General features: G+C 48.9%; 1 protein-coding gene across 3 annotated transcripts in view; it reads left to right on the top strand.

Annotated features, from left to right (window-relative positions):
* The first annotated feature begins 9,186 nt into the window (after positions 1-9,186).
* The window catches only part of SUSD1 (sushi domain containing 1), a 128,538-nt gene continuing 124,492 nt past the window's right edge, over positions 9,187-13,232 (top strand). For 2 of the 3 annotated variants that reach the window (XM_077912906.1, XM_077912905.1), the window contains exon 1: positions 9,187-9,312. In XM_077912906.1, the coding sequence (XP_077769032.1) occupies positions 9,207-9,312 (106 nt within the window). In that variant the 5' untranslated portion in view covers positions 9,187-9,206. Of the gene's footprint in view, positions 9,313-9,546; positions 9,566-13,232 lie in introns of those variants that run through there. The other variant, XM_077912904.1, reaches the window with a different exon arrangement.

Below are 13,232 nucleotides of genomic sequence, written 5' to 3'. Positions count from 1 at the left end.
AGAGTCATGATACAAGAGGCTCCCAGAGAAAGCACTGGAGCCAGAGAAGGTAGCCACTGCCCGGTTTCTCCCTCCCACCCCCAAGACCATTGGAGCTAAGACCACTGTAACCAAACCTCACTCACTGCTAAGAAAGCAGAGCTTCTCAGGGGCCCAGCGGGCTCAGTTGGTCAAGTCTGTGACTTGGTCTTTGGGTTGTGAGTTCAAGCCCCACATTGGATGTGGAGCCTACTTAAAAAAAAAAAAAAAAAAAAAAAAAGATCTATTCATTTATTTTAGAGAGAGAGCTTGAGTGGGGGGAGGAACTGAGGGAGAAGGAGAGGAAGAGAATCTCAAGCAGACTCCCTGCTGAGTGTAGCGCCCAAAATGGGGCTCCATCCAATGACCCTGTGATCATGACCTGAGCAGAAATCAAGAGTCAGATGCTGAACTGATTGAGCCACTCAGGTGCTCCCCATTTCCTCCCACCCTGTCCCAAAATAAAGCTCTTAAGAAGAAAAAAAAGAGGGGCACCTGGGTGGGTCAGTGGTTGAGTGTCTGCCTTTGGCTCAGGGCATGATCGCAGGGTCCTGGAATTGAGTCCCGCATTGCGCTCCCCACAGGGATCCTGCTTCTCTCTCTGCCTGTGTCTCTGTCTCTCTCTGTGTGTCTCTTGTGAATAAATAAGTAAAATCTTTGAAAGAAAGGAAGAAAGAAAGCAGAGATTCTCACCTAGGCGGTGGAAATATATCTAAACTTCTAGTTCTAAATAGATAAGACTTCCATGGAAAAAAATAATGAAACATTTTTTCCAAATGTTTCAAATTTGAAAGTCAAAAATCATGAAACAGGGGCACCTGGGTGGCTCAGTTGGTGGAGTGCCTGACTTCTGATCTCAGGGTCATGAGTTCGAGTCCCACACTGAGTGTGGAGCCTATTTTTTAAAAAATTTGACAGATGGACTAAAGAGTAGCATAGGTTTAGATGAAGGTCGCATTAATGAACAGGGTGAATCAGGGTAGTCTCAGGTGGAATTAGTGAATTAGGGTGGTCTCCCACATTCAGTGGATAAAACTGAAGAAGAGGAGGAGAAGAAGATAAATACTGGGTCACGGAGGCTACAGGCACACTTTTAGAAATTACCTACCATAAATTCCAGAAGGGATAGACATAAAAAGAATTGAGAGGATGAGATAATCAAAGAATCAAAAAATAATGTCTCTGTCAAAGAAAGGCTCAAATCTCCAAATTGAAAGGGTCCAATGAGTACTGGGCAAGAATAATGGAAAACTATATCCTCATGAAATTTCTGAATTCCAAGGGGAAAGAGAAAATCCCCAAAGCTTGTGGTGGTGCTAGTGGTGCTGGGGGTGGTGGTGGGGAGGCCAGGGAGACACACCACCTGGAAGGAGGTGATAACCAAATTAGCCTGCGGTTCTCCTCTGCAGCACTATCGCGAGAGGACTAAATTTCCAGGGAAAAATCCCAGACCCCGTTAAACTATCTTTTAACTGTTTTTTAGAATTTAGAATTCTAGGGATCCCTGGGTGGCCCAGCGGTTGAGTGCCTGCCTTCCGCTCAGGGCAGGATCCCGGGGTACCAGGATCAAGTCCCGCATCGGGGTCCCTGCATGGAGCCTGCTTCTCCCTCGGCCTGTGTCTCTGCCTCTCTCTGTGTGTCTCTCACGAATAAATACATAAAATCTTTAAAAAGAAAAGAATTCAGAATACTACACCAGTTAGATCTATAATCAAATTATGAAAGAAAATCAGGCCCTGTTTATTTAGACACGCAAAGATTCAGCAAGTTTACCATCCAGGCAAACTTTGTGAAAGGAATACTCAAAGGGGGGAAAAAGAAGAAAGAAATACTCAAAAAAAAAAAAAAAAAAAGAAAAGAAAAGAAAAGAAAGAAAGAAATACTCAAAGAAAAAAAAGAAATACTCAAAGAAAAAATACTGAAAGAAAAAAAAAGAAATACTCAAAGGGGGGAAAAGAAAGAAATACTCAAAAAAAGAGAAAGAAAGAAAGAAGAAAGAAAGAAAGAAAGAAAGAAAGAAAGAAAGAAAGAAAGAAAGAAAGAAAGAAGAAAGAAAGAAAGAAAGAAGGAAGGAAAGAAAGAAATACTCAAAGGAAAAAAAAAAGAAATACTCAAAGAAAAAATACTAAAAGAAAAGAAAAAGAAAAAAATACTCAAAGAAAAAAAGAAAGAAAGAAAGAAAGAAATATCCAAAGGAAGAACACAAGAAATGCTCAAAGATATTTTCCAGAAGGAGTTTCGGGAGGGGATGGTGGAGGGAGAAGAGGAAGACACAGGCCCGGGAGACCGCAGTGAGCAAGGAAACCGGCCCGACTAGCAGCACAATAACCGACTGGGGTGTTCCTGCTTGGACGATGGGCCTGTTGGCCAGGGTCAGGGCCTCGGGTGTGCGTCAGCTGGTCTTTATCACACACAGTGCGCTGTGGCGGCGGGCGGCTGGGTGTGCCCTTGTCCTCGGCTGTTGTCCTGTGGGCTGTGGGCGCTGCGTCCGGAAAGGGGCCGGCAGCAGGCTTCCTTTCAGAGTCTGTGGAACAAACAGACCCCCGGCTGAGACTTCCTCTAGGGAGGCAGTGACTGTGTGTGTGTGTGTGTGTGTGTGTGTGTGTGTGTGTGCGACAGGCCCCTGACAGAGCCCCAGTCTCACTGGGGATTGCCTCAGCTCTTGAGGTCAGCGGGGCTGGACGGGCGGCCCTGAGCCAGCTGAGGCTCGGTCCCTCAGGGGTCTGGCGTTTGTATCCGAATCCACAGCTGCCCCTCCAGGTCCTGCTGGGGGGTGTCCCGGGGCTGTGGGTCCCCTCAGGGCGCTCAGGCCAGGGGGACCCGAGGAGGAAGGGCCTGGCTGCGCTTGGGGCCTCCCCTGCCCTCGCCCATGCGGGCCTGGCCTTCCCGAGAGCCCGGCGTCGTGGGGCGGCCTCCCGGCCCGTGGCCACTGGCCCCAGCGCAGCCACGTGCAGCCGCACATGCTGTATTTGCTGCCCACGGTCCAGGGCCCCCTGCGGCCGGTGTGGCCTCAGGTGTGAGAGGAGGCAGGGTGATCCCACTGCGCCTCCTCACAGGGCCACCGGGGCTCTGGGAGTCTCTGGGTGTCCCAGAGCGAGGAGTCCAGCTCTGCCCGACTTAGAGCGTCAGCAGCAAGGCATTGCTCCAGACACGCGTCCCTGTTCCCAGTCCTGACAAATAGGCCTGAGATGACACCGCTGCCCGGTGTGGCTCCTGTCGGGCGGCCTGGCGGTGTTCGCGGATGTCGTGCCAGCCTGGGAGGGCTGGTTGTGTGTGAACATGCCCTGGGGGCTACACAGGGACCCGTTTTTATCTGTTTCAGACACAGTTTTTTGTTCGGCGTAATTGTAAGTGTTAAAATACAACCAAGTAAATTTGAAGATTTAATTGGCTGCTTTAAAAAAAGAGTATTTATTTATTTGACGGAGAGGGAGAGAGAGAGAGCTCAAGCAGGGGGAGTAGCAGAGGGAGAAGCCATGTTCTCCACTGAGCGTGGAGCCTGACACAGGGCTCGATCCCAAGACCCTGAGATCATGACCTGAGGCAAAGGCAGCCACTTCACCGACTGAGCCACCCAGTGCCCCTGCCTTGAACCCTTTATCCTTCTGATCAAATGTTACCCAGGCGCCCCTTTATTTATTCATTTTTTATAAATATATTTTTATTGGTGTTCAATTTGCCAGCATATAGAATAACACCCAGTGCTCATTCCCCCAAGTGCCCCCCTCAGTGCCCGTCACCCAGTCACCCCCACCCCCCACTCTCCTCCCCTTCCACCACCCCTAGTTCCTTTCCCAGAGTTAGGAGTCTTTCATGTTCTGTCTCCCTTTCTGATATTTCCCACTAATTTTTTCTCCTTTCCCCAGGCGCCCCTTTAATTGGCTTTGTTAAATGGTTCATGAATTGGGCGGCATCCCATCTAGCAAGGTGAGAAGAACTCTGAAGAGTTGCACAAAATGGGAGGATTTTATGGGAAGGAGAATGGGGCAAGAGAGGTATTAGCAGAAGGACAGGATTGTTCCAGGCAAGGTAGCTTTCCCTTAGGGGGAAGGGCAAAGGGTCTTATCATGCAGATTATCTCACCTTCCTTTGGGGGTAGAGAGGGCTCAGGCGACAGACTTTGGCTTTTCTGGGGAAATTCTTGACTGTCCGGTTAGGACTACATTTCTAGGAGAGTTTGAAACTGCAGTTAGATTTGGTTTTAAGCCCCCATTTGGGAATTTGGCCTGAGTGACACCATTTTGGGCACTTGGTTTTCTTTTTAACAAAGTCTCCAATGGACACCTGGGTGGCTCAACAGTTGAGCATCTGCCTTCAGCTCAGAGCTTGATCCCGGGGTCCAGGATCGAGTCCCACGTCGGGCTCCCTGGGAGGAGCCTGCTTCTCCCTCTGCCTATGTCTCTGCCTCTCTCATGAATAAATAAAATCTTTAAAAAGAACCCCCCCCCCAAACAAAAAACAACAAAAAACCCCACAAAGTCTCCAAGCACGGGGTGTTACACTCTATGTTGGCAAATTGAATTTAAATACAGTAAAATTTAAAAAATATATATTATTTATACTAAATTGCTACCATAAATCTGCTAAGAGTATAGATCTTAAAAGTGTTCATCACAAGAAAAACATGAACATTAAGTAGACTTATTGCAGTGATAATTTTGCTGATATACACAAATATATTACATTATATATCTGAAACTATTATAATGTTACATGTCAATTATACCTCAATAAAATGAAAACTCAAAAAAAAAAAAAAAACAAGAGTCAGATGCTTAACTAAGTATTATTCAGGTGGCCCATCATTAACCTAAAAAAAAAAAAAAAGATTTTTAAATGTAGAGTTCAGTGGCATTAAGTACGTTCACATTGTTGTGCAACCATCACTACCTTCCGTCCACAGAACTTTTTTCATCTTGTAAAGGAAAAACTCTTTACCCATTAAATACTAACTCCCAGTACCCCTGTACCATCAACCCTTTTACTTTCAGTATCTATGAATTTGACTATTCTAAGTACCTCATATGAACAGAATCATACAATATTTGTCCTTTTAAAAGTGGCCTATTTCACTTAGCGTAATGCCATCAAGGTTCATCCACATTGAGGCATAAGTCAGAATTTTCTTCCTTTTTATGGCTGAACAATATTCCCTTGTATGGATATACCACATTTTGTTTCTCCATTTGTGCTGTCATGGATATTTGGCTTGTTTCAACCCTTTGGCTATTGTGAACGATGATGCTACGAACTTGTAAGTTGTCAAATGTACAAGTTGTCGTTGAACGTTTCAATTGGACGGCAACATACATGAAGATAGATTTCAGTATTAATGTTGATAAAAGAGACAGGAACAAATCAGCAGTCCTAGAACTATCAGAAACTTCTCTGTGCTTCCAATAGGTAGGATGATTTTGTTGTGGAAGGGGTCACTTTGAGAAGCTCTTTTCACCTTGTATACCTGTTTGAGGTCCCTTAAGAACACTTGAGATATTGGTCAGTAATCTCAATATTTTAGTTGTGATTTAAGCATTTTGTCTAATTATACAAAGACCCTCTGATGACTAAATCACTATAAAAAACTTAAAAAAAAAGACTATTTATTTTGAGAGAGAGAGAGAGTGAGTGTGTGCCCATGTGTGTGGGAGTGAGTGGGAGGGGCAGAGGGAGACAATCTCAAGCATACTCCATGCCCACTGTGGAGCCCAACATAGGGCTTGATCTCAGGACCCTGGGATCACGACCTGAGTCAAAATCAAGAATTGGGATCCTTGACTGACTAAGCCATCAGGAGCCCCTATAAAAAACTTTTTAAAAAATGAAGCTTAAAATGATATTTTTTAGAGGCACCTGACTGGCTCAATCAGTAGAACATGTGACTCTTGATCTCAGGGTTGTAAGTTCAAGCCCTACACTGGGAATAGAGATTACTTAAAATTTTTAGAAAATAAATAATAAAATGATTTTAAAATTTTTATTTTTATTTTATTTATTTATTTATTTTGAGAGAACGAGCAGGCACAAGCAGGGGCGAGGGCAGAGGGAGGGAGAGAGAGAGAGAGAATATTAAGCAGGCTCCATGCCCGGCTCAGAGTCCTACACAGGGCTTGATCTCACAACCCAGAGATCACGACCTGAGCCAAAATCAAAAGTTGGATGCTTTAAACGCCAGAGCCACCCAGATGCCCTCTAAAATGATTTTTAAAAATGTGGAAACTGACAGGCTTTTTGGAGAGCCAGGAAACTGTTATTTGGGAAGACTGAGGCCTGAAGAAGGAGCTGATGGCAATGCACAATATGTACACAGATGAGCAAAATAAAATACTTTGAATTGGTAAGAAGTGTACCTTGCTTTTTTTTCAGTAATTCCTATATAGTGGTTCTGAATTACATTTAAAAAAATGATATAATCTGCACATTATATTAATATGTACAAATAATAACAAAGTACACACATAGTTTTTAAAAAATTTAAATTGCATGTTTTTAATATTTTTTGCTCAACTTCCTGTCTCTTTTGGTGGATGTTTTTGTGGAGGACATGTGGCAAATGTAACCTAATACATTCCTCAAAGCTATCTGGTTCACTGATGTCATCCTTTCTGGTTTGAAAGCACTGTTGCATATTTAATTGTGTGTGTGTGTGTATCTTTGGCCACTTTACTGAAAGAGAATTTTCAGGAGTTACAATGTCATCTTGAAACCAAAAGTGAAAAGTTTTTGATGAAGCCATTGAAATCTAGATATGGACAAAAAGAGCTCTCTCTAAAATCTCTTTAAGAAGATGTTAAAAAAAAAAAAAAAGATGTTGCTGTATTGGCCATGCTCTCTTAAAAGAGGAACATTTTTCTTAAGCTAAAGATTTTCTCAGCAGTAATCCCACTGCTGCAAATATAACACTGGTTTAATACTCTGTTTTAATTCTAGTGACACATACCAACCAGGAGATAATTTTTCATTCTGTGATTCCATGAGCTCACCATTGGTAAGAAGTAATTATTTTTACAAAAAAAACCCCAACCAAACAAACAAAAAAAATAATAACCCTATTTGTTTGAAAGCAACAAAATGAGCCAATAAAAAGAACTGATGAGAGTCACATGATCTAATGTAGAATGAGTACATGTATTGTGCTAACATAAAATTTTGAAAATATTAAAAACATGATTCATGCAAAGACAAAAAGAAAACCTAAGATTTTATTCAACTAATTAATTCATGAGAGACTCAGCAAGATGTTGACTTCAAAGGATACTAGTAAGATGTCAAGGTTCAAAGGAGAATTTGAAGAATATACTGTACATATACATATATTTCTGTTAGGTGTGATAAAATAAATTTGCTAAATGCAAAATCGGTTGCCATCATATAAGACAAGATCTTATTATTAGATTTATCTTATTTTCACCTGACAAGAATCTCTTCTAGCTCTACTGGAAAAATTAATTTGCATTGCTATGGACAAGAACCTTTTGCATTATCAGTTTTCTGCAAGTGAATTTCTATCCATACCTATAAGAGTTATCAAATAGTCTCGTCAATACAAAGTCTATCAAAGTGCACAACTCTGTAGAATTAGATAATCCCCAGGAGGGTTACCAGACAACACCCAGCACCCCACTGAAAAGACCTGGTACACTTGCCCATTTCCAAGTTTTAGACTATTTCCCCCTGTATCACCGGTTTTAAAAAAAATACGTGTAAATAGACGCACACGTGCACACAAATATATTTAAATTTATTTATTTACTCTGCAGGAGACACGATGGTGAAGGAGAAGTATAGGTTGGTTTAAAAATAACCTACATGAATGTATTTTTGTTGAAACAATTACATGGTTTCAAAGTTCAGGAAGAGTTGAGCTTAACAAAAATTCTCTAAATTATAGAGGATAGACCACTGTAACCCCACTGCCCATCTACTCCCCACCAAAGCAGCCTCTTATCTTTGCTGAACAAAAATTAATTAGCAAGAAAGCCCGCTGCAAAAGACGCCAGGCAGTTTATTTTTAACTACGTCTTTTTAAGGCTGCACAACAAGTTTGGCCCTTATATGGGTGTGTTCACGGGTGGTTAGATTTAGAGCAGGCTCATGGTGGAAAGAGAAAGCAAAGTGAGGATATGGGTGAAGTAGTGGGGAGCCCTGCTCTTGGCCAGACCCGCGGAGGTCAAAGCCTTGAAACTGGAACTTCTTTTCTTCCCCCCGCCCCTCCCCTCCCTTGCAGCCTCTCCCTACCCCAACTTGCAAACGGTCCCTTGGGTCTGCATCTCAGTGACTCCCATCACCATCATGACCCACCGAGCTGCCCAAACCAGAAATTGAGGTGACGCCTGTAATTTCTCCTTCCTTTCCCCCACATTCTACGGGTCATAAACTCCAGCGGCTTCCACCCAACGCCGCCCTCCTGCCAAGGCCCCGCTCCCGGACGTGTCCTGTCTTGCCCGGGTTCCTGTAGCCGCCCCAGCCCCAGTCCCACGGGGCGGACCTGGAGCCCTTCTGGATGCGGTCACGCTGCTTATAGCCCTGTTACAGCTTCTGAGCACCCCCTGCCCTCGGTTTATGAGGTCGACCTTAGCTGCACAGCTTATGGCTCTCCCCGGCCATCGGTTCCCCCCCAAGGAGGTCCTCCCCGTTTCTAGAAAGCGCTGGGGCTCCCGGGCCTCTGCAGAAGCCCTCCCCGCGGCCTAGGTTCCCCTCCCACATCCTTTCCAGGCCCCGGGGCTTAGCTCACTTCCTCAGGCAGCTCCCGACGCCCCAGGCCCCGCGTCCTCGGTGCACGGGGGCCCCGGTCAGCTGCGCCGCCCCGCGCCACCTGTCACCCGCTCTCCGGCGCCCTTGGCTTCTTGCCCTCCCCCTGCGCCCCTGGCGCCCCTTGCCTCCTCCGGGACTCCCGCTCCTCCTGTCCCCCTCCGGGGAGCCCCCCCACCCCCCCCAGCCCCAGGCGGGCTCCGATCCGGCGTTCGGGTCTCGAGGCTGCCGCGCGCGGACGTCGGTCCCCAGGAGGGGGCGGGCCCCGTGGCTGTGCCCGCCGCGTCCCCGGGCGCGCAGCAGGTGCACCGGCCCCCGCCTCCCCGGGACCCCGCGCGGCGCCGGAAGCGGCCGGGCCGGCCCCCTCCCCGCGGAGCCCGCCGCCTTATCTCGGCGCCCGGGGCGGCGGGAGGAGGCGGGCGCGGCAGGGACGCGGCGGCATGGGCCGGGGCCCCCGGGGTGCAGGCCGCCCGCCCCGCCGCCTGCTGCCGCTCGTGCTGCTGCTCGGCCTGGCGCGGGGCGCGGGCGGAGCGCGGGGCGCCCACGGTGAGTGCGGGCGGGGGCGCGGGCGCGGGCGCGGGGGCCCGGGGCGAGGCTGGGGGGGGCGCGGCCCGAGCCCCGGGGCACAGCCGCGCCCGGCGTGCAAGGGCGTGCAAGGGCGTGCAAGGGCGGTCCCGCCGCACTGTCACGCTTCCGGCCCTGCTGTGGCTTTTGCACGACCCGTTCTTGACCCGAAGCAATTTTCCTTCTACTTTTTAACTTTTTTTTCCACCGAAACGAAGAGCCAGATGCTAACGTGGTGAGCGAGAAGTGCCGGGAAGATTCCGGGAGTAAAGCATCCCCGAATCCAGTCATTGGTTCAGGTCGCCGCGCTGGCCCTCGTGGAGCTCAGGGTCTGGAGGCGACAAATCATCCTTTTCCAGGGAACTGGAGCGCAGAGTCACGTGTGGTGGGACAAAGTCAAACACGTAGGGCAAGTGGCGTTTGCCCATCTACCCAAGTAACTGGAGTCGAGGGCAGAAGGCCCCAAGTGCTCTGAGAAGGCCACGGGGTCAGAGGAGGGCAGGATTCATTCTAGGTCGGGCGTCTGGTGGCCCGGTGGGTGAGGGACTCGGTGTGGATGAGGGACTCGGTGTGGGTGAGGGACTCGGTGTGGGTGAGGGACTCGGTGTGGATGAGGGACTCCGTGTGGATGAGGGACTCAGCGTGGATGAGGGACTCTTGAACTGAGCCGGTAGGTTTGGTGATACTGGGGATGGGAAGATGAGGAAAAGGCATCCCAGCCCAGGGCAGAGGGCAGAGGCACCTCTCCGTAACTGTGCGCAAAGCACAAATGCCACATGGAAGGGACAATGTGAGGAAGCACACGGAGGTATAAAAGCATGGGGCCCGTGGCACCTAGGAGACAGGTGGCAAATGGAGTTGGAAGGGCACATTGGATTAACCAGAAGGCAGAAGACCTTGGTGGCAGAGCAAGGTATCCGGCTGGTGGGAAGCCCCTGGAAGTCACCACAGGCTTTTGTACAAGGAGTGATATACAGAGCGGGCATAGGAAACCCTCCAGCTTTCTTAGTAAAACCATTCATCCTGAAGTGGGAGGGAACTTCCATGTAGGAAGATATGGGGGGGGAGGGTTCCTAGCTCAGACTCCTGTTCCCCCAAATTATTTTCATTTTTGGACTTTTGCCATCACTTTTGCCATCACTGGTGGGTGTTTCTCTTGATGGCTCAGCCTTCTGGGGTGGCCATTTTTGTGCATCAGATACTCTGGTAGGCTTCCTGACTTCCTTCCCTGACTTGGTCTCCCACGGCAGTGTGTATAAAAACCTGTAGATGTGTGGGGCCTATTTCAGAATCTGTGGTAAAGCTCTCTAGCCTAGGAAACGGTCCACCATGGTCCCACTGAATTACTGGGATTAGATGGTGAAACAAAGGTAGCATCCTTTCTTCATTTACAACCTTGAAGTATCTGGTTCTATTAAGGGCGGATTTCCTTCCAGGGGATGATGTGGGAAATGAGTGCAGGCTTAGAACCATTGAGGAAGTTGAAACAGCAGGCCTAGAAGTTCTGAGGACTGGCTCCACCAGAAAGATAGCAGGAGAAGGAGATTGGATGTAGACAGTAAGGTAGAAATGGAACCACGGGACTTGACAACAGACATTATGGTGGACAGAAGAGAAAGGGGACAAAGAGATTTGGGGACTGGGTGACTTGGATATACGGTTCCATAGGAGGAGGAATAAGATTTGGGAAGAAGGAGAAGTCATTTTGGATATCCAGAATTTGAGGTGGTGATGTTAGGACTTCTTGAAGAAGTGAACTGAATGAGGAGTTAAGACTGTGGACAAGAGGTGTGTGACAGTGGTGGAGACTTGGTGGACCCTTGAAGCCTTGAAGTTGATGAGAAGAAAGAGACCAAGGCCAGATTGGGGGGTGGGGGGGAGGCTCATTTTAGATGGCAGGTGCAAATGGAAGAGAAAGAGCAGTGGCCACACAAGTGGGAGGAAGACTGGACTGGTCCAGAGGAAACCAGCAGACAGGGAGCTATGGGAGAGGAGACTGGGAAAAAAGCTTTGGATTTGGTGGCTCTGGTCTGCGTAGGCCAGGGCTAGCAGAGAGTGAGGGTGAGAGCCAGGTGCAGGGGCCCTAGGGAGTGCAGAGGTGTTGGTTGGCTCTTAAAGGGACTCTCTAAAGAAGTTAGAAGGAAAGGGAAGATTGTATTGAGCTGGGCTGGCCAGGTCAGTGCAAGAATTTTTCTTTTTTTTTTTTTTTGGGGCGGGGTGGTAGCAGACACAAGCATACTGTAGCATGAAGGGCATTATTCAGGAGAAGGAGACTTTGAAAATGCAGAAATAAATGAGGTATTTAATGGAGCATGTCCAAAAGTGAAATTGGCCTGCAAGGGGGAAAGCTTAGTCTCTGCGAGGGGAGGGAGGAAGAATGGAGAAGGACAGCTCTTCCCTCCCCCACAGATGTCCACTTAGTGAGGGCTCTTCATTTCTCTTTTTTAAAGATTTTATCTATGTATTCATGAGAGATACAGAGAGAGGCGGAGACACAGGCAGAGGGAGAAGCAGGCTCCATGCAGGGAGCCCCATGCGGGACTCGATCCCAGGACCCTGGGATCACGCCCTGAGCCGAAGGCAGACGCTCCTCAACCGCTGGGCCGCCCAGGCGTCCGAGGGCTATTCATATTTCAAAACCAGCCCCGTCATCCTCCCTCCTCCCTCCTCCCGGGAAGCTGTCCAGTTAGTTCCCTTGCAGGCCCAGGGATCCGGGGCCTGGGATCTTGTAGGGGCCCCACATACTTGTACTGCACCCTCACCCCACACACTTCCATGCCATGTCGCAGTGCAGTTGTTTACTGGTCCAAGAGCTTCACGTGGGTGGGGGCCGGTGGCTTGTATGAGGAATTGGGCGTGAGAGTAAGTGAAGGCCACCCACGTGGGAGCGGGCAAGGGCTGGTGATACAGAGGCGGCTCTGGCGGGACAGCCCGTCAGCATCACCGACATTTATCCGACTCAAAGGCAGGCAGAGGAGTGTAAGAGCTGATAGTGGGTCACAGGGGAAGGCTTCCGGGGTGCCCTGGGCCCAGGCTGTGGGCAGGGAGAGGCTGGAGGTGGCTTACCCACAGCAGCCGTTCTACGTGATTGGCTGGGGGAGTGTACTGGGCCTTCTCGGGTTGGTCCTGAGTGTGAAAGTGAGGGCCACAATTAGGGAAGCCAGCTGTTGTTGACCCGAGCCTGGCCTTTGGGGTCTTACCGCTACAGAGCTGATGGTTTGGCTTCCTGGGCTGGTGGCTGGTGACCCACAGATCCACGTGGGTCAGCTATTTTCATACACGGCCTGGCCATTGTCTGTTTGTCCCTTCAGTGTCTGGCTGGTAACGTGCACTGAAGTTCGTTGACCTGTCATCAAAGATGTTGCAGGGAGGAGAGAGTGGAGTTGCTGAGTGTGAGGGAAGTGTGAGGCACATAGTTGATAGAGCGGAAGGGTGTTGAGAGGTGGGTGGGGTGCCCAGCCCAGGGGAATGGAAGCCTAGGAATGGGTGAGGAGGGGTGGAACCAGTCATTCCTGTTTCTTCACCTTCTCTGGCTTGGCGGTGGAGTTGGGAGTGGCCGGGGACTTGTTGGCTCAGGACTGGCTGGGTTGGGAAGGCCAGAGGACAGACAGAGGCCTTGAGAATCTTGGGGGGAGTGATGGTGGAGAGGCCTGGGGAGATTGTTGTTGCTGTAGGAAGCGTAGGCACGTCCATCACCAGTCATGCGTTTCACACAGGCCCGCTCTTCACTCTTGCATCCTAAGTCAGGGTAGGAAGGAGGAGAAATGGCGGGGCGTTAGGGGGTGGTGGTGGGGTGAGTTATTTTGGAGTGAGTGACAGTTGCTCAAAGTAAGGGAGGCGGATTCAAGCAGATGAAGAAGATCGTCCCTTTGCCCTGTCTTCGGCCTCTGGGGACTTGGCCC

This window comes from Canis aureus, chromosome 10 (assembly GCF_053574225.1).
Source record: "Canis aureus isolate CA01 chromosome 10, VMU_Caureus_v.1.0, whole genome shotgun sequence".
Taxonomy (NCBI): Eukaryota; Metazoa; Chordata; class Mammalia; order Carnivora; family Canidae; genus Canis; species Canis aureus.
This window is presented reverse-complemented; position numbering and strand designations above follow the sequence as displayed.